Source organism: Buteo buteo, chromosome 26, assembly GCF_964188355.1.
Source record: "Buteo buteo chromosome 26, bButBut1.hap1.1, whole genome shotgun sequence".
NCBI lineage: Eukaryota > Metazoa > Chordata > Aves > Accipitriformes > Accipitridae > Buteo > Buteo buteo.
The window spans coordinates 15,726,055-15,747,063 of NC_134196.1; the positions used below are offsets into that span (position 1 = coordinate 15,726,055).

The 21,009-nt window shown below is 40.5% G+C and overlaps 1 protein-coding gene and 1 long non-coding RNA gene across 2 annotated transcripts in view; one reads left to right on the forward strand and one right to left on the reverse strand.

Moving 5' to 3' along the window:
• CAND1 (cullin associated and neddylation dissociated 1) overlaps nt 1-7,981 on the reverse strand; it is a 30,523-nt gene extending 22,542 nt beyond the window's left edge. Inside the window, exons 1-2 of the mRNA XM_075058218.1 lie at nt 7,705-7,981; nt 2,848-2,991 (exon numbers count right to left, since the gene is read on the reverse strand). Coding sequence (XP_074914319.1) covers nt 2,848-2,991; nt 7,705-7,772 — 212 coding nt within the window. The 5' untranslated portion in view covers nt 7,773-7,981. The remainder of the gene's footprint in view (nt 1-2,847; nt 2,992-7,704) is intronic.
• Nucleotides 7,203-21,009, forward strand: part of LOC142045071 (uncharacterized) — a 46,432-nt gene continuing 32,625 nt past the window's right edge. The window contains exons 1-2 of the long non-coding RNA XR_012654522.1: nt 7,203-7,465; nt 9,202-9,359. This is a non-coding gene — a long non-coding RNA (uncharacterized LOC142045071). The remainder of the gene's footprint in view (nt 7,466-9,201; nt 9,360-21,009) is intronic.

Sequence of the window (21,009 nt, forward strand, 5' to 3'; positions counted from 1 at the left end):
ACAAGTTCATCGGCATTTTAACCAACAGAGCCCTTTCTACCCAAATATGAAAGCAAGCAGCAGGTAAGGCAAAACCAGGAACACTGCTTACTTGTTGCTACACTTGCCTAAAAATAAATGCTGCTTTAAGGCTGCCCGAGTTGTTTTAAATCTGCTCTGTTCAGTGACCTCAAGAGTCAAACCCTGAAAGAGTGATCCTCCCACAAGACATTCTTACCTGCTCAAGGAGTGATCAATACCTTTGCCATTCACAGTGTTTCCATTGATCTACCTGTAGAGGAAGCTCCCATCCTCCCTTCCTCAAGGAATAATCTGTCTCAAATACAGACTGAAAGGTACATACAGTTGTCTTAAATCCTTTTTCTATGAGAGAGGAAATCTATACTTAAATGGGTCATCAAGCACCAGTGTGATGAAAGCTCCTGCTGATAGTTTCTAAAGTTCACCAGAGCATTTAAATTAATAGTGATCTAAACGCAGTTTATGCTTTCCTCAGCTGAAAGTGCCAGCAAATCCATAACAGAAATACACAAGTAAAGAACGACAACACAAAATATTTAAAAACCAAAAAGTCAAGAAAAATATGCTGGCTGAATTTAACTTCCCAACGAATCAGGCTTATGTCCAGTGTTGTAGTAGAGATGGAAGACTTTAGATGAGCTTGAACTGTCTTAAGCTCAGAACAGCTTAATAGTGTTCAACCTCTCCCATCCTTCACCCCCAACCACTGTTTCTACCAGCGCTCATCTGATTGCAGGAGGAGCAGTAAGCCAGAAGAAAACAAAGTCCCCAAACCACTCTACAACAAAATCAGAAACGCAACGGTGCAAGAAAAGGGACAAGGAGGGTGAGAACAGCAGAGCAGCAGCAGCATTAGCTTAGACTGGCTTAAAACTGTCATGGAACAATACCATGAGTATAAGCTGCCTTAAGAAGAGAAGACTCTTTTAGTGTAGGGTTTTTTTGTCCTCAAAGCATATCTGCAAGTGATTGGGACGCCAAAAAGAACTCTTTATGTTCAAGAATGTACATGTTCTAGATCAATGTTCACAATTTACCTGTAAACTTCTCCATCATGTTTCTTGTCCCACTACAGTAAATTTAACACTGTTATTTAACATTATTGGGATTTGTCGAAAAGACTCCAAACTTTAAACAGATCCTGTCATTTAATTAAATCCAAGAATTTTATCAGTGTGTCAAAATAAACTTTAAAAATACAAGAATGGTTAATAAGAACAGGATGCGGGCACATGCACACATACACATGCAGCCATCTATTTTCTCATTCTCTTCCCTTTGCAATCTTTCTTTCATGTTTTAATAAACATTACTTGCACTTTAGGTCCAAAATTCTAACATTGCCATTAAAGATTGTGATATGTAAGCTATGTCTACATGCATTAATCTAAACTTCATGATAAGTTTAGGATGTACATTAAAGAGGAGTACTGCATGTATGCTGCAACATAACTTTTCCACAAAATGCTATTTCACACAAAAACAATTCTAAGACTCAGCCAAATTTCATAATAACCTACTCTTCTGATTGAGTATAAGCAATGTTTCAAAGCCATAGTACTTAAGCTGTACCACAAGGAACTTTGACATTTCAGAAGTCTGAATTAAAAAGAAGCATAGTATTTTGTGTTGTTTGTTAAAAAAAAAAAGGTGGGGGAAGACACATTTTAACACCACTGCAACCCTGATGAGAGTACTGAAAAAGTAGTGATAATTATATTACTACACTGCTAATATTAAACTTTGACTACTTGCTATTCCTACACTAGTTTCTCTGTGCAAGGTTTTGGTTACTATCATTTAAAATATTTCAGAAGCTGAAGCAAGCACTGCTTCTAAATACATAAGCAGATGTACACACAGGCTTTAATCTTCTGCTTTGCTAGTCTGATAGGGCAAACTGTAAAGAATAACATGCTGAAGCAAACTAATTCAGCTAGTCACAATGTGAAACTTCTCTTCAAAGCTGTCCCAAGCTCTTGCGTAGCAAGTTTACTTCAATCCATGCCTCATGGAACATAAGTAGCATAGATGTAATATTAAAATAAAAAAAACAAAACTGACCTCACGAACAAGAAATACTCTCAGGAACATTAGAAGCTTAACAGGGAGACCCTCCTTAAAGGGCACAAAAAGTCAGAACGGCCAAGAACAAAAAGTAAGTCGTTAATAAATATAGCACCTCTTCAAAGGGTGCTCTGCAAAAGCCACACTACTTGTAAAGTTAAATAAAGTGAGGAAGAGAGGGCACTGAAGCAACAGAAGTCTCTGAAATGCAAGTAACTGTACCCTGACCCCATAAAACATTTACAGTTCCTGTAAGCATGTAAAACCATTAACACAGTATTCTGAATGTTAGTGAAGACCTAAGTTCTGTATCTGATAACTAAGATCATATATTTACCTTTTTATGTTTTCACCTCTGCTTGAAAACTATTCCAATACTGCAATTCTTCCCCTACACATCATCTACCTTCTCACAGTCAAATATCAACATGGCAACTACCGATGAATTATAATCTTTTAAAATCTATTCAGCATTCAATAATTATCACCAAAGAACAAGCATGTCATTCATATGCTTTCAGCAAGGACTGCATGCACTATTTGTCACCTGAAACCCCAAATGTTAATCTGTAATGTCAACAAAAGACAGTTCTGTAAGAAACTACAATTAAGGCAGGTAGCCTACAAGTACAAGGGTTCCTTTGTGGACATCAATTTCACAATTATTTTGCATAGCAATGGTCCTTTAAGTTTTTAAAAAATGCTTTACGTTGTTCAGGCATTAAACAATTCTTTACACCATAGAACAAGAATACCTACCATTTGACAGCTAAGTTTTGCACCTCACCATTTTTATCTTCCAGTAGTTTCAAAATCATCTTCACCACCTTTCTTTCACTGTCATCATCCAGCTTGATAGAATCTTTCTGTAGTTCTGTCATCAAGTCATTAGTAGCCATAAACCTGACAAAAGATAGCCAGATAATTATTGATAAAAGGATATGGGTTATTCACAATGCTCAGGATTCAAGATTCTCAGTTTCCACCATTTGTTATCAAATAAATCACGTTTAGCATTGGATTACTGTTGCCCGTTTTGTGATGCAACTAGCATTTATTTTAGTTCTAGAATAAAAAGGAGAAAAATTGTATTTAACAGTGACAATAACTTTTAGTTAGACCATCATCCTTCCCTGATGACAACAGCTACATATTTTACTTCCACTGTTTACATTGTATTCCAAATTATCCCCACAAAGAAAAACTGACACTTTCCCAGATTTTAAGTAATCCTTTCATTAGCTATGCTGATGTTGTTAAAAAAAAAAGTGCTTTTTTTTAAGTTTGTTAAAAAAATTAACCTCTGCTCTGAGTTTATTTTAAAGCAACTTTTAAGCAAGAAGAAAAATACAGTTTTTCAAACATCCTCCCATAAAGTTCACAAAAGCCAAACGTTAATGAAGGGAGAAATAAAGGTGAAGCTACATTTTACATGTTTTTCATTTTCTTGCCCTGTACAGACTAGTTTGTTTATAGTCCAGAAAACAGCCAATCATGTTTATCCAGCCCTCAATCCAGGGTGCCACATTAAAGACCAAGATTAATTCTGGAGAGATCAAGCAAACAAAATCACCTTTCATATCAATTAATTTCCTATTCAGTAACAGTCATATCCTCCAATATAAGAACACACTGAGAAACTACTCTACAAAAATATTGCTTTTATGCCTTTTGTTTCATTTCCTTCTGAAGTTTGTTTTCCAGTCTGTTCTTCTTTTGTAAGTGCCCTCTCTTCTCAGAAAAGGTAATACAGATGTATTACTTAATTACAAATCCCATGGGCTTCAGAACTCAATCCCAACTCCCACTCAAAGCCCCAGACAAAAATGGTTTGTAATTAAAAGTTAAGGTTGACATTTGGACTCCAGGCACATCAGCCTCAGGCAGACATCACTTCAGCTCAGGTCGTACTTGGAAGCTTACCTCTACAGCCTGACATGCTAGATACTTTTTTACTGAAAATGAAAGCCAAGACTCTGCATAGTCTTAATATGCATCACAAAAGCCAGATGCCTGCCCTCACATAATGGACCTCAACTTGTCCTGTCTTTTAACACAGTAATTCCAGTCTAATAGTCTCAAGGTGTTTCTAAGATAAGACCTCACTCATTTTTCATTCACTCCCAACAGTCCCACTGAAGCAAGCCTGTAATCTGACAGGGACCAGATGTGCACATAAACAGATGATGAATGCAGATGGCATCAGCTTTTAAGCACAGCAAGGAAAAAAGCCACTTGGTAAGTAAAGGTAATGGACAGATAGGATAGGAATAAGGATATACACAAAGTCACACAGTACTAGTACGTTAAAAAATTGTCCCCATGTTACTCCTATATTTACCTCCTTTTCTTAAACCTTCTTAATAGCCTCCTCTCACCTCCTTGCTCAATAGCTCCCATTTCCTAGCCTTATGAGTTCACATGCACTCATCACCTACTAAACTAAGCAGAGCTTGCACACCGACAGCGCATCAGCAGCTTCTGCACTCAACTACAACTGAGGAGTCCTCCTGGCAGACTCCTCCATTAAAAAAAAAAACAAAAACAACAAACCCAACCCAAACACCATGGTAGTGTGGGGAGCCCTGGCAACTTTACTTTAAGGTAGCTGGTATTTAGAAACATGGTTTTGAGTAGTTTAGATATGGCCTTTTGTCACAACTGCTTCCTCCTCAGGCACACCAAACTTTACCCAGTACAAAGCAGCAGCGTGTCAGCAGCTCCTCATACCTTGTACTCAGAGTAGTCATTCTCCTCCTCCAGTGAGGACACTACTTCTCCCACAGCAATGCAGTAAACTGCCACCTTACATTACTGCCCATTTTAGAATTTAAGTCCAAGCTTCTGGACAATAAATGCCAAAAACATTTGCATCGGGCAAGTCAGTTTATCCAAAAAATGGAGGATTAAATTTCACAGTAAAGTGGTTACTTGAACTGTGGTTTATACTCAGCTCCCAGATATCAAAAAGTTAACTACACTGTCCCTCTTCAAATATACATGATCTAAGAATAAATGCACTTACAATTACTACTACTAAATACTATTTTATTCATTATGCAAATACATTATACACATAGTTTCATAAAATGTTGTCCTGGTTTCAGCTGGGATGGAGTTAGCTTTCTTTCTAGTAACTGGTATAGTGTTGTGTCTTGGATTCTGTATGAGAAGAATGTTGATAACACACTGATGTTTTCAGTTGCTGCTAAGTAGTGTTTAGACTAAGTCAAGGATTCTTCAGCTTCTCATGCCCAGCCAGCAAGATGGCTGGAGGAGCCCAAGAAGTTGGGAGGGGACCCAGCCAGGACAGCTGACCCCAACTGGCCAAAGGGGTATTCCATACCGTGTGACGTCATGTCCAGTACATAAACTGGGGGGGCTCGGCTGGTGGGGATCGCTGCTTGGGGACTAACTAGGCATCGGTCAGTGAGTGGTGAGCAATTGCATTGTGCATCACTGGTTTTGTATATTCCAATTTTTTATTATTATTATTGTCATTTTATTATAGTTATTATTACCATTAATATTTTCTTCCCTTCTGTTCTATTGAACTGTTCTTATCTCAACCCACGAGTTTTACTTTTTTCCCCTCTGATTCTCTCCCCCATCCCACTGGGTGGGGGGGGAAGTGAGCAAGCAGCTGCATGGTGCTTGGTTGCCAGCTGGGGTTAAACCACAACAAATGTGTTATTGCCTAACAGCCCGTTTGCAAAGGTCTATCATCACTCATTTTTCTGTTTGTAAATTCAGATTTTAATCTACACTAAGAATATTTTTTTTTAATATTTGAGAATTCCAAAGTTGTTTAAAGCTCCTAGAACAGGTAATTTCTAAAGTGTGCTCTCCTAAAGCAACTACAAAACAAGTTTTAACTACATGTAGCTGGGAAAAAAGTGCTTGCTACTACTGCATTTGACAGGTGTGACCTATCCCTTTTATGCAGAAAGTTTTAACCTCATCAAAATCAGTATTTAGTCACTAATTCCAGTAGAAATTTTTGTAAGTCATCCTCCCCATAAGCACAAAATGGAAAACTCACTTAATCACAAAAACACTGAGTGCGATAAAGTAAAAACCACCTTCAGTACCATTTAGATGAAAAAAATGTTTGAACCTACTTTTAGTACAATTTAAATAAATCAGATAATTCTGGACTGTCTTTTTAGACTAATCAATATTTTTTTTCTACTTCCAAAATTTCTAGCCTGAATTCTCTAGGTAATATCATGCTACTAAAATCTGAAAGAAATTGACGTGAAAAAACCATAACTTTACCACATCTGTGTCCAGTGCTACAGCAGTTTGCCAAAAGCAAACCAGATGATTCAAAATCCAACTCTAAGGTTATTTGATCATCACCTCTGTTTTCCTTTAGATTCTTATATACTAACAAGAGACTTGTTTGGGTGTCAATGTGTTCTCTAACTATAAACTAAGCACTGTAATGCTGCAGCAAAGCAACAAAACCCGAGTGTACTTTATGCCTTTTCCTTGTCTGTATTCACGCACCCTCTCTGACAAATAAAGGCTTCAAATGTGAATTTTGGGTTGCACACAATATAAAGAAATACAATTATTTTTAACCTGATGTTTTGCTAGAACTACTGTGTAAATGCTATTATCTCTGCTGGTTTTTAATAGCTTGCTCACACCGTTTCATTTTCTTATACTCAAATGTTTGCATTTGATCTGCTATTAATTTACTACAAAGCAAGCAAATGATCCAATAAGAAGTAGTGCTCTTGCGACAGATCCTAGGCTCAAGATTACAGATGTCAGTCCTGTCCCCGTAAGACTTAACCAGACTTTTGTCTCTGGATGCACAGACTTTTAGAGGCAGTACCAAATCACGAGAAGGGGCACAAAACCCCTCTGTCTACAAGAGGCAGCACCCAGGAAACGTGTGAGCTTAGGATGTGCAAGACGGCTGTGCTGCGTGGCCCTCCCTGCTCCTATTCGCAGAATCGCACGATCCGTATTTTTTGAGGTCGGGAAGGGAGCCGGAGAGGTCGTCTCGCCCAACCTCCACTGCTCAGAGCAGGGTCAGCGACAGCAGGTCGCTCAGGGCTTCGTCCGTCCGGCTTTCGAGCATCTGCGAGGACAGAAATTCAAACGCTGACCTCCTCCCTCGCCTATCCCCAGGCGACTCAGCAAACCCGACGACGGCTCCGCTTCCCCCCCCCCCCCCCCCCGCGCCCCACGGCCGCCTGGGATCTCTGCCCACGACGCGTGGAGGCCTCGGCTTTCCGGGCCCTGCCGTGCCCCCGTCCTCCACGGGCAGCGAGAAGAGGCGCTCCGCTCCCGAGAACCTTCTCCCCGGGGGAGCGTCAGATGGGCGGCCCGGGGAAGGGAAGGAACGACCCTCTCCCATCCCGTGAGTCACCGAGGCGGGCACAAGCCGGGCCCGCGGTACCGGGCCCCGCAGGCCTCCCCGCCGCCGGGCACCTGCCGCCGCCCTGACAGCCGCGGCGCCAGGGCCCGGGGCCGGCGCGGAGGCGGCCGTGGGGGCAGGGCGGAGCGGGGGCCTGCGGCCGCGGCGGGGGCCGGGCGGCGGAGGTCGGTCGGAGGGTGTGCGTGGGGGGTTGCGTGGGGTGCGGCGGCGGCGGCTTTTACCTGAAGTCCTTGTCGCTGGACGTCATTTTCTCCAGCAGGTTGGAGATGTGGTACGAGGCGCTCGCCATGTTGACGGACCCGGCCGGGGCGGAGGGGGGGGGGGGAGGAGGAGGAGGAGGAGGAGGAGATGGAGAGAAGAAGGAAGAGGAGGAGGCGGCGGCGGCGTTGTCTTCCCGGCCTCGCCGGCTCCACTTCGCCCGTTGCCGCGGCCGGCGCTCGGCGGGGGCGAGGGCGGGCGGGCGGGCGGTCCGCCGCCTCCTGCGGCTGCGGCTGACACGGCGGGAGGGGCGGGGAGGCGGGCGGGCAGCCGCTCGCGCTCGGCGCCGGGTCAAAGGTCGAGAGAGCGCTTCCCTCCTCTCCCCCTCCCCGCCTTTTCGCGCTGTCGGCGCTTCTGATTGGCTCCGCCAACGGGCGGGAGGTGCCCGCGGCCGGGTGATGCCGGAACGTACGTGGCGCAGAGCCTGGGCGGGAAGTTCAGGCCGCCGTTGGAGAGTGGCGGGAGGAGGCGGCGAGGCTGAGGACGACTACGTTTCCCAGCGTGCATCGCGCCCGCGTCGCACCGGCGGCTATTGGCGGTGCGCGTCGGGACGTGTAGTTTAGGGGGAAGGGCAGGGGCCTCCGCGGCGCGTTGCCCGCTGGGATGCGGAGCCTCGTTTTGGTGCCGGGCCGGAGCGCGGGGCAGGGGGAGGCGGGCCCTTCCCTCAGGGCCGCCGAACGCCTACCCGTGAGGGAGAGCCGGCTGAAACGCGGTTGTACATAAAATTCTCCCCCAATCCGGGCGCTGTCCTCATCGGGAGGGTTCACCAGCCCTCTGAGTGCCCGTCAGTGCCCGGCGCAGGGCACCAGATACGGTGTTTTTTCACCTTGTTACAAAACCAGGGCATACCCTGGTGTTACAGAGGCTGCAGCTTCTGTTCCAGGCCCTTTCGTACGAGTGCAATGGCTCCCATCATAGCTGAGCGCGCTCTGAAAAATGTCTGATGGAAGCCAAAAGTAGCGATGTGAAAATTAATTTTCTTGGTAAATAAAGGCATGCTTCCATTGGTCGTGGTTTGCAGAAAGCAGGTTGAAAATGTGATGAGAGTGCTTTCAGAGGTCTTGGAAGCCGAAGGGAACCTTTCAGAGAGCTGTATATTTTTTGTGTGTGTGTACCTCATTGCTGTTCATGTCAATCTCACTACTTTTCCGGGCCTAACCCATGATCTGTCTGTGCATGGGTAGATGATACGGAGTAGTGGAAGAACTGGGAAAATATTTCCACGTTACATCTTCCTTAAGGTTCATACTAAAATACAAGAAAGTTAAATAGCCTTAATCCTTCTCAGTTACGTGCGTGTACAGCAAAACTCCTGAAGAAGTGCTTTTTGATCCCTTTATGCATATTAAAAAAAAAGACTTGAACTAAAAAGAAATTTTCTTTAAAATAGACATTTATTACATGGAGCTTGCAGGCAGCTTTGCGCAGCAGCTGATGGAAAGCATGTGCTCTTTACTCAGTTGATAGAGAGAAATCGTCTGTCACCGCCACAGCCTGTCACCCAGCCACAGTGTACAAGCAGCTATTTTGGAAGAGACTCATGCTGTTAATTCTCCGGCAGCAGTGTTGGAGAGAGAGCTTAATACGTACTGGTCTCATTCCCCAGAGCAGCTCAGTGGTAAGTCAGCACCATGCTGCAAAATGATGGCCGGGGTAAGAAGGAGGTGGGGAGCGTGGTGGTGGATTAGTGGCATTGCAGTGGGGTGTGATGTGGGGATGGAGTAAGGAAGATGGGAGTAGTCAGGAGGGGGATGTCCCCTCCAGGTGGGTGTCCCGAGGAGAAATGGGGGAACGTCAGTATGAGTAGAGGAACTGCAGTGAGGGGAAGCAGTCGGAGAGCTGGCCCAGTGCTGACTGATTTTCAAATAGGCCGTTCACTCCTTTGATTTGGGAATACTTAATTTAGAGGTTAGCTTTAGAGAGGGAAATTCTTTACTTCATTTTGCTTGGACGCTTGTGTTGGATATTCAAGGAAGCCAGCTGGAACTATACAGATGAAGGTAGACTCAGCCTTCACTTGGTTGTGACAGCTGAAAATGGTTTATGAGGTCTGAGTTGTGATGATATTATACCACACACAGAAAAACTGTGTAGCTCCTCTTTCAAGTACTGAGACATAACAACTTGAAACACAAATGTTTGACATTTGGCACATTGATTCGTATTTTGCCATGTGAATGTTAGTGCTATTCTAAATCATTTTGGTGACTGTGACTTTTGAGCATCTTACAGTTCCCAGGAACAATTTGTTTCTGAGATGTCAGTGTCACATTATCAGTTCTCACATACTGCAGGAAAAGACTGTTCTAACCCGGTCTTTATTTACATTCAAGACTTTGGTATTAAATGGGGATTGGGTTGTTATGGCGTAGTAAAAGATCATCTGTTCCAAAAATGTTCTGCCCATGTGGTGACCGTGATGCATTCTACTGGATAAGCATGTTAGACCAACCAGACGAGAGAAAATTCTCTACGGTAGGTAAGGTCTTCATGTTGATTGTTGTTGTGGCGTAAAGCATTGCCAGTGGTCCCTGTAAGCAGATCCATTCAAGTTGGGATTTAACTTTTTAAGTCCTTACCATTTCCAATTAGACACTAAACCAAGCTACTTCCCACTTTGGGAATCCTACATACATTTACTTATAATAGGAGAGTGTATGAGAGGGAAAAAAAAAATCAGAACAATTACAGAACAATTCTGCTCTGGTCTGTTATACAAGCTTGAACACTTAAGTTATTTTAAAATCAATTAAGATCATCCTTCCCATGCTAGTTTCTATACCTCAGCCAGCTTACCCTGCCACTGCTTAAACCTAATTTCCTATTACTAGCAGAAACTCAGGCCATCATGGAGGAAGTCAAAGTATTTTTTTATTCAAGTACATTTATTACAATTGGGATTCAGCTATAGTAGATGCAATGTTCCGGAGGAAGTTAAGACACAGAGAGAGGCTAATTGAGAAGAGATTTTTTCTAGCTGATAGCAAACAGCTTCACAGATGGAGTGGTACTCCTGATCTGTTCCCTGCAGACACACATATTAGATGCTCTTGGTTCATTCACAAAGATAGCTGAAAGCTTAATTAAATGCTGGAACCTGAAAGGATTTATCTTGCTTTACACTTGCAAATATATTCCCCAAATGCTGAAGATGAGAGAAGAGCAGAGTTAGTTTAGAGATGCAGTCACAGTACTAGAATTTGAACCCTCACCAATTTGCCCTTTCACTTCACACGGGAGTTGCAAGCCCACTGATCGGCAGAGGACATCAGGAATGTGCTGCATCTTCATCTGTCAGCATGGAAAAAGCTATACCACACAGCTTTACTCAGCTTCAAGGGAGTCCTTTAGGATGACAAGTTTAAAGCTGGTTATCGTTTTTTACAGCTGGTTTTGGGGAAATAAAAGGAAAATTTCTGCTCTAAGTCAAAAGCTGCTCACTGCTGCAAGCAGATAATTTGAGTCAGAGAACCTTACAGTTGTGGTTTATCACATAGATACGTGACTGACTTTGTACATCTGAACTTTGAATTTTTAAAAAGATGCCTGGAAAGGAAGTCTTTACAACTTTATTGGCTGATTATATTAACAAACCACTGATGGTGTCAAAGAAGTGATCTAGATTTAAATATGAAAGAAACAAAAAGGAATGGTATGGCAATCTTTACCTTAAAGCAAACAAATTGAAAAAGCAGCATAACCTACACTAGAACAGTCATATGGGTAAATCTGTGTTTCAAGGCATTAAGGTTATCACTGTATTGCCTTGTATAAAATAATATGCTCCAAGAGATGAAGATGAGTTAACTGTAGAAATAAAAACATGGCTTTGGGATCTTAATCATAGCAGTGCTGTCTTAAGGGTGGGAGTATTTTCCTCTTTATTTTCTGTTTTCCTTATTTTTAAAGTTAGATGACATTCCATAGCAAATGATAGCAATTTCCAAAGTAGGGCACGTTTGGAACTAAATAAATCATCATCACTGCCATTCACCTCAGAACCCAAAGTTTTAGTTAAGTTTTTCTTTCTTCCTAAAGCTGAAAATTTCTTCACATGCAAGTTAAGAATCCCAAAGCATCTTTCCAAAAGCAGTTGGTGCTACTGTGCTGATTCTCACATAAGACTATTTCATTTCTGGACAATAGAAGATACTGTTGGTTTCATTTAGGAGAGAATTCTGCACATTTACCAAGAAGAATAAATATCTACAGCTGTGAACTGCCTGGCCTTTCCTTCCTAACCCAGATAATCTGCTTCTGTAAAGTAAAGTAAAGCAAAGCAAAGTGTTTGGGTGTCTGATTCCATCAGCTTTAAAAAGACAAAGATCAGGAAAACAGTGCTGAAAATAAAATATGCATCTGGTTAAGTAATGGACTGAAGCAACTATCAAATGGGCTGAAATTGACTCTAAAAGAACAGAGCTCCAGTAGCACCCTCATCATAAGATTAAATTTCAGGAAACACAATATCTTGGAAAAAAAAACCCCTGTCTTTTAATTAAAAGAGAAAAAAAACCCAAACACAACAATGCTAAAAGAAATCTCCCTGGTGATTGCTAAACACTGCACGGCTTTTCGCAGTGTCTGTGGTCAAAACTTTTCAAATACATACCACAGCCGCCCAAAAATAAAAAATAAAATTAATCTTTTAAATTAAATCTGATTTGAAATATGAGCCAGAAATTTAGATTCAAAGATTTTTATCACTGTATTATTTTCATTCCAAATGAACTCGGTTTACAAAACAAAAGATTTTTTTCTTCCTTAAGACCTCTTCTGAAAATCAGTCCAGGTTGTTTTTCTTTTTGCTTGACCATTTGCATTTTCATTCCTTATCACAACTCTAAATTTGTAATTCCCTCAGAGCCAATTATGTTTCCCTTTATGTCAGCACACCCAGCTTTCTTCATATAATGATCTCGGCAATACTTGTACTAGAGACGCTTGTCTCCAGTAAACTTAAAAGCCCTTGTTTAATTGGAACTTCTGATATTGAACAGTACTCTTTGTGTTTCAGAAGTCGTAAAAATACAGATTACTTTAAGTGTTTGGACTATTTAGGCTTATTAAAACCAGAGACAGCTGTGCTATGGATTTTGTTTATTCTGGATCCCACATGTCAGGAAAGCCTTGACCATACCGATAATTTAGAAATTTCAATGTTAGTACATTGGCTAATTACAATATGAGTCAATATTTGTCAAAGCGGACATAAGGGCTAATGTTTCATTTCATAACATTTTAAAGCACCACTGTTGTTTCATTACTTCTTGCTTAAGAGTGCTTCATTTCAGGCCAATAGAATGTGCTATCTCCTTCCCTCATTTATGAGACTGTCAGTGAGAGCAAAGATGAAAAAATACAAATGTAATTATTCTTCCATGAATCAAGGTGAACAGAGAGGGCTGAAATGAAATTGAAATGAATGAATCTATGGAATAGAGTATAACTTTGCAGAGTCTGCTTTCTTGGAGCAAAACTGACTCATCCACGGGATCGTCCAAGGTAAAGTGACTCAGTGAGTCTCCTCTTGGAGCAGATGATGCCCGTTGTCAGCCTACCATCACTTGAACAACGAACATAGTCTGCTGCCTGTCAAGATGTGTCTCTGTTGGCTGCCACAAACTGACTCATGTTTTGATCTTTTTTATACTCTGTGAACGTTTTACTGAAGGGCTGTATTTAACTCGCATGCTGGAGCTGAACAGCTTTTACTATATGATGTATTCTTTTCTTTTAAATTTGCTATTTGAGACATAAATTAATAGTAATGACTCAGTACACACTGTCATCCACATTCTCACAGCAGAAGAATCTAAAAACATCCCCTGACTTCCGTACACTCTGCAGGAGAGACTTCTCCAGGCATCCCTATGTAGTTGACTGCAGTTCTTAGACATGACATGTAATACCTGTACCGTTCAGGTCCTCCTGAGCAGGAACACACACTTACTGGTCTTTATTAGAGGCTCTTCTGGGACTGAGAAGGTCTGCTTTTGATCAATTCAAAAGTTCTTTGATTTTTTTTAGTGAACTGAAGTATATTTAACACATAGTAAGTGGTTATTATCCACAAAATCTTGTCAGAGGAGTACTAAGTTCAAGTACTGATTAAAGCTTGTCTGTGTCGTTTCCTTTTGGTACTTATTTTTGCAAAGAGAACAAGGGCATAACATGGTAACAGACTGGAAAACTGCTGTAAGATTGCTTTTGCTGGTTGCACTGACAGAACTACCACTTCTCCCTTAAAAATCTTTGGGTGCTTTGAATTGAAACTTTTAAAAGGACAGAAATCAAGATCCAACCCCCAGAACATATGAATCTGCTAATGTGAGAGAAAGCTACATACCTCCTTGTCCTCATTAGAGTTTTACCCAAACTTAGTTAACTCAGCCTAGCTCATTTGTGCCATGACCATTTCCACTTATCCTGGAGGCAGGGCTGCTGAAGGGGCTGGGGTCTCTGGGGTCTTTCCATTTTCTGGCTGTCTGCACACAGGTAGTGGTACCAAAGAAGAGACAACAACTGGTCTCTTCAGCTCTGCACTGAAGGGCTTTGTGGGTGTTAACAACAATTTGAGCAGAAACAAGAAGTAATTTTAATTGCCAATATTCTCACCGTAACCTATTGAACCTTGGGGCCTAGTTTCTTTCAACATCATTTTGCTGTGTGATATAATTCATTAACTACATGTTTGTCTGCTAAAATTAGTTAACACAGAGTCATAAGTGTGACAGTTGTTTAAATACATATTATTAGGCTATTCATATCATACTGGGATTAGTAGCCATGAATTATAATAGTAGTGTATAGTCTAAGTTTAGGAGATACACGAGACAGTGTATGTTTGAACTTGTCAGAGCCACCATCAGAATTTTTAAACCCTCTGGGTATGTACAATTTCTCTTCTCTTCATAATGAATATGTATAAAATTGAGTAGCACTGCCAAGTATTGGTGGCTCATTTGTGAATTTATGTATATGAATGGCAAATACAAAACAAAGTATCAAAAGAAGCAAGAATACCAGCCAAGAATCTCATCTATCTCATGTGCATTATTCAAGCGGGAAGAGGCTCTTAAAAGAAAATATCTGCAATTAGTTATAATACTTTCGAAATCATTACATGCCAGTAAGAAAAACATATATCAAAAAGAATATGTTTAAATTTCAAAACAATCTTAAGAAATGCCTCCTGTTGTTTCGTTATCTCTCGGGGGGGTTAATGATGCCAGTAGCTCTTACTGAGAGAAATGGCATTTTTTAATAACTTCTATCACAAACGTCAACCCACGCTGCTACAGTCTGATACAGAGGAATGTAATTTCCAAAACAAAAACAGCTCTCCAAAACTTCTTGGTCCTTTCATGCATTGAAATGTTGAGTCCTATTACTTACATTAGAAGCAACATCTCCTGCCTGTCACAGTCAAGGTGACCTATATGATTTTTAATTTTTTTACCACTTTTGTGGTACTGCCAGTTTAAGGGCGTAATTTTATCTCTGTATTCAGCTATAATGGTACCAGATCAGGGCTTTGTTCTGTTATCATCTTGTAGAGGCCAAAATTAGTCTTTTTTGTAAGATTTTTGCATTGCTAGCCAGTGCTTCAGAGAGCCTGGAACAAATATATTGTAGAAGCAATGTCATTTAGAAGGATAAGATACAGAGAGACAATTGTCTGCTCACATATCACAAGATAAAGATGATTTTGTCTCTCAATGATTTGTAAGAATGTCCTCAAAGTCCATTCCTACAGTGTTTCTGGAGGTAGTGCTTTCTCTAGCAATAGAAAGAAATAAGCTTGTTTCTTTGTTTTCTTGTACCTGATGTTGTCATTTATGCTGGCATGTACTCAGTGTGAAAAAGTTGATCTGATGGCATTTTGCAGTCACTTTGTCCTGCTGTGAATAGTGGCACTGTCTGCAGCTGTGATGGGCATTGACAGAAGGAAGACGCAGTTGTGCAGCCTTACCCTCCATCGGGAGGTCATCAAAGCGTGCTGCCCAGACAGAACCATGGTGAGAGCAGGAACTAGTGTCCCTCAGCTCTCCCTTGAAACCTGTGCTGCCAAGGAGCAGAGAAACAGGTGGAGAAGCACCTACTCTAACCGGCCAGCCTTGTGTGTGGCCAAGTTTGTTGTACTTTTGAGATACAGGATGCTCTCCATTCCATCTTTGCGGTTGTGAATAAACCAGAAGCTCACTGCTCTCAGGCCCTTTTCTTGTGTTGCTTCCATTCATTGCTTTTTTGTCTGCTCTGCTTTTCTATGTAATGTTAACAGGGTCATTCCGGGAACCCAGCGAGGGCCAAGAGCAGCGTGAGATTTGTATTATGTTAAATTTGCACAGCGTCAGCAGCTGAGGCTGAAAGAGAATTTTCATTATCCCTTAGCAGCGTATAGTCTGAGGCATCTAGCTGAGAAACTGTGATACCATCTTGGAGAAATAGTTTGTACATGCTTCAAGGTCAGCTTGTAAATACAGCTATTTTATTGCAATGGAAATATCCCATTTTAGTCAACGTTCAGGACCAGGTCATTACTAGAAGGGCAGGAATACCAATGGAAGTAATTTTTTTCTGTTCAGAACTATTTGTCCACAAACTGATGCAGAGAGTTTTTGTTTCAAGAGGCCAACTCCAAAATTACATTTCCTTGAGGTGACTCATCTGGTAGTGCAGTACCTGCAGGGCAGTCAAAGGAGGTTGGCAGTGGTCCATGGTATTTCAGACTTCTGGAAAAGCAGTGAATGCCGGAACATGGTTGGGCTGTGTGAGCCATCTTGGTTGATTCAAGACTGGCTGAAATACAACAAAGCACTTACTTAAGCACATTGCCTAATTTTAAACCAATCAGAGTATTCTTACGGCTTTATGTTAAGCATGCGCTTACATACTTTGCTGGAGAAAGATGTTATTGTGTATTGCAGGTGTATCAAGCAGGAAGAAAATCTGTATCACTGCTTGCTATATAAGGTCTGAGGCTCAGATCTTTCTTTAATTAGTGTATTTATTTTACATGCTTCAGAGGTCAGGGAAAAAAAAGGCGTTTTTCAGTTTCCTTAATGAAGGCCCAGTTCATCAAAGTTCTTAGCTCAAGTTAGCACTGTACAACTTAAATGCCATTTTCAGCATCTGGCAGGATAAAACCCTAACTGACACATTTGCAAAACCAAGCGGAGCCTGGGATAGCGAATACATTTCCAGAACTGTGGGAACTGATCGAATGCAGCATTAAATCCATTTGATTCTCTTTTATTAGCAACCACCTGGATGTCCAGATAGGTAATTCAGAACGAATGTGTTCCTTTGAGCGGTTAGAAACAACTGGAATGAAAATCCGGTTTTGCATCAATTGCTAAACACTGACCAAAGGAGCAAATATTATGCTGAACCATGTTCTAATCTGGGGGCGAGGGATAGAAGAAAAAAAAATATATAAAAAATCTTTCAAGATAAAGCATTGGGTCATGTATGATCCGCTGTTGGAAGACAGAAGAAAAAAGAGCTGCATGTCACAATTATTCCTACATTTCCCACCAAGTAAAACGTCTCCAATAAAATTGCTCTGTTTGTAGCTTCTGCCTCGAGATAACTTTTGCACCTGCTGCTCAAAGATTAAATTACATCTGTTAAAAGAAACTGCCACTTGGGGTCACATATGTTATCAAATGACATTTTTTGTTTATTTATGCAGCTAGGGCTACCGAATTAGGAATTCTTTCTCTTCCTTTTGATCTTTACTGTGGATCTTCATCATAAAATAATTTTTTGGAGCCAGTGAAAGCACTGAGGCTTTAAGTTTTATAGCAGGAAAAAAAAGAGGGCATATTTTTTTTTCCTAGATTTCTCTACAGTAATATATCTGTATTATTAATACTTCAGTCACATAAGTAATTCTATATTCACCCAAAACCCACTTAGGTACCCCAAGAAGTTATAGATTCTCATTGTTAAATACTGTATTCTTTCACTGTCATTTCTGGTAAGTACTTTACTCCCTGCCACCCTCACCCCTTTTAATGGCATTGTTGTTAAAGTAATCTTTATGTCAAGCACCAATTCAGCATCCTTCTTCATGTGTGGAGAATATAGAATAAGAGCAACAGGAAAGTAAGAACAGCAGCTACTTCTGAAAAATAAGGTTTATACATGGAGGTGTTCCCCAGCATATGTCTTTTAGAATATTTGCAGAAAGCTTATAATGTGGGTACTCTTAATGTAAAATAATATTATTCTAAGAAAGTTATTTGATGACAGCTATAGTTTTTTAAATTTGTACAGGTCTTATTCTAGAATAATTCCTTTATGGACATAAGCTCAGTAACATTCAACATTAGTAAACTATAGAATTATCTACAGTCACGGTTTTTTAATATGAAAAAGCTGACTAATCAGAGCAAAGGAGTAATGGCTGAATATACACCACTGCTTTTAACAAACTGATATGAACTGCTCAGTCCTTCAGTGTTGCCTCCTTAGTGATACTTTCTGTTTTGACAAGATCATTTACTCAAGCTGTCTCTTTTGGCACATACAGTTGGTGGCATATAGGATCGAGTAAGCCCCAGCTTTTCATCCTTTTTCCCATCAGGGAGTAAAATTTCTGTGAAAACAGAATCAGGTGATGATTCAAAATGGAAGCTAGTAATTCGACTTCATATGTTGTTAGACGTCACAGTCTTGGTATACAGGCAGTAACTTCCAACTGAAATCCACCAAGCTTGCTATCTCATGCGTATTTGTTTTGTTTACCAATAGTTCTTATGAAAATCTAATGCAAGAGGTTTAAAATGTATTTACCATAATTCACATGTCTCACCTTAAGAGCCATCATAATTTATGCTCAATATAAATGCATGAAGAATAAGACTGCACTTCTAAGAATGGGAACAAAATAGGGCTTCATCGAAAAAATACTCTCTGGTTAGGTCATCAAGTAGTATAAGATTTTCCAGGGTATTTCCAGTGATTAAAGGATGCAAATGAAGTGCAGAAGAAATGAATGTTGTCCTAAGTGCTGACTGATATCAAGAACTAATGGAGCAATCAGCCCTTCTTGTTCCAAAGAGTCATCTTTTACAGTAGAAGGAGAAAAATGTAGCAATCATAACCTATAATACGATGATGGAAGATGCAGTGAGAGTGATATTCCATTAAAGTTCATATTTCTTTTTTCACTGAAGATCAACAAGTCTAACAACAGCTGAAATCAGATTTTTATAGACAGTTATTGTTTCAGCTGTCATTACTTTTTCATTACTTGCCATCAATGAATATTTTCAAGCAGCAGATCTAGTCTTTAACTTAGCTGTGCTCAACTGATGCACCAAGACACACTTAGAAAGGAAATGCTGGAAGATTATTGAATAAGCAGTGATTTAAACATGGGGAATAGTTAAAGGAAATAATAAAACCAGTGTGCACTGAATTGCAAACAGGAAATAGTTTCTTTTTGCTAGTAGGGCTACATAAAAATAAAGACTCAAAGCAATGGATGTGCTTCATGTCCAATTGATGCTGACACAATTAAGGTTCCCAATATGTAAGGTTGAGTCACACTGGGTGCCAGTTGTGGTAGTTTTTCTCTTGCCCGTAAAAAAATCTTGTGATTCCAATAATAAAAACAATTTCACTCAAATGCTGCAGCTTAATTCTTATCCCTTCAAACGAAACCCAAGGAGCTGATGGCACAGAAGATACGGGAATTATATATCACGTCAGTGCAGAATGATCTAATTTGCTCTGATGCAGAAGTCCTGGAGAAATATGCTGCTAAGGCGATCCAATCAGCTAGGGTTTATTCTTTTCCTGTTCTAGTTTAGAAAGCAAAAAAATGATCTGAAAACTAAAGCTATGCCCTCCAGAGGGTTACCTTATCATAAAATCAGTCACAAATGGAATGCAGAACTCTTTCAGGGAAAATAGACATTGAATCCATCCTGGTGGTGTTATCTTCATTTTAGAGCTTCAGTAATGATATTTCAGAGGAATTCATAATGAACCCACAAAAAGGGAGAAGTCTGGAAGTTTCACTTTAATTTCATACATGAGTTACAACAACAGCCCCCAGACTGAGACCATTCTCTCTAATGGTAGTAAGCAAACCTATGCCTACAGAACTATGTCAAAAAAATCTTGCTGACACAGAGCATACCAGAATGTCTTCAGAGTTCATTTGGCCAAATGCAAAGGTACTGAAGCGTGATGTCTCTTTCTGCTGCTAATAATACAACCAAGTATGAAGATCTAGAAGGCTCAGTGTGCTCACGATTGGGCATGGCCTCTTTTGCATCTAGGGTAGCAATTCAAATCCAAAATAAGCGAGTACAACAGTGACTGAATTCTGTTGCCACATCTGCTCTCGGTGAATTGGTCTCAGAGGTCCTGGTAAAAAGGTATTATATCACATACGAAATGTCTCACTATAATTGTCACCCTCCTAATCCTCATAGAAATAATATGGAGGGGAGCAGGCAGGAAGAACAAAATTCTCACTAGTTCTGTAGGTTGTTCCCCTTTGGGCAACAGATTTACATTGAGGAACTGGGCCAGGAATAGCAAAAGAAAGCTTATAACACTTCCCACCTACAGCTTTTAGTACCAGCCTTATGCTTAGCCAAACTTGGTCAATTCTGTTTCAATATTCCTCATGTACATTAGGATGGCATTTCTAGGTCTACATAGAACCACTAAATGACAGCTGAAAAGACATCAACTAAGGAAATTAAAGCAAGAAATCTATTTTTTTTTCCACCCAAGAAAATACATTTCAGATTTGCATTCTGCTCATTCTTTCTCAGTAATAATTTATTCTTTAGTCTTGTGCAACAGGTCATTAACCTGCTTAACAACCCTAAATCTCTATGTTTTCCCTTTAAAGAAATGTAGTGAAAATACCAAATCTTCCTTCCACTTCATTTTCTTTGATAGCTTAGGGGAATACATGAACTGCGATTTTTCTCTCACAGTGGCAAACAGTAGTTTAGCTATTAACTACATGGGATCTAGATTTGGGACCCTTACCATGTCTGCGTACAGTCTTATTATCTGCTGAGTCTGATTATATTCTGATCAATATTATCTAATGACTGTGACCACAGGTGGGACGTTTCAAGGATATTTCAACTTCCATTGCCATTTGACAGTAGGCAGAAAGTATTACTGTGAATTTATTTGTCCATCTTCACCTTTTTTTCCTAATCAGAAACAAGAGGAAAATCCTTGATAGGATAATTCATTTTCTTCATCCAAGTCTCCCATGTTTT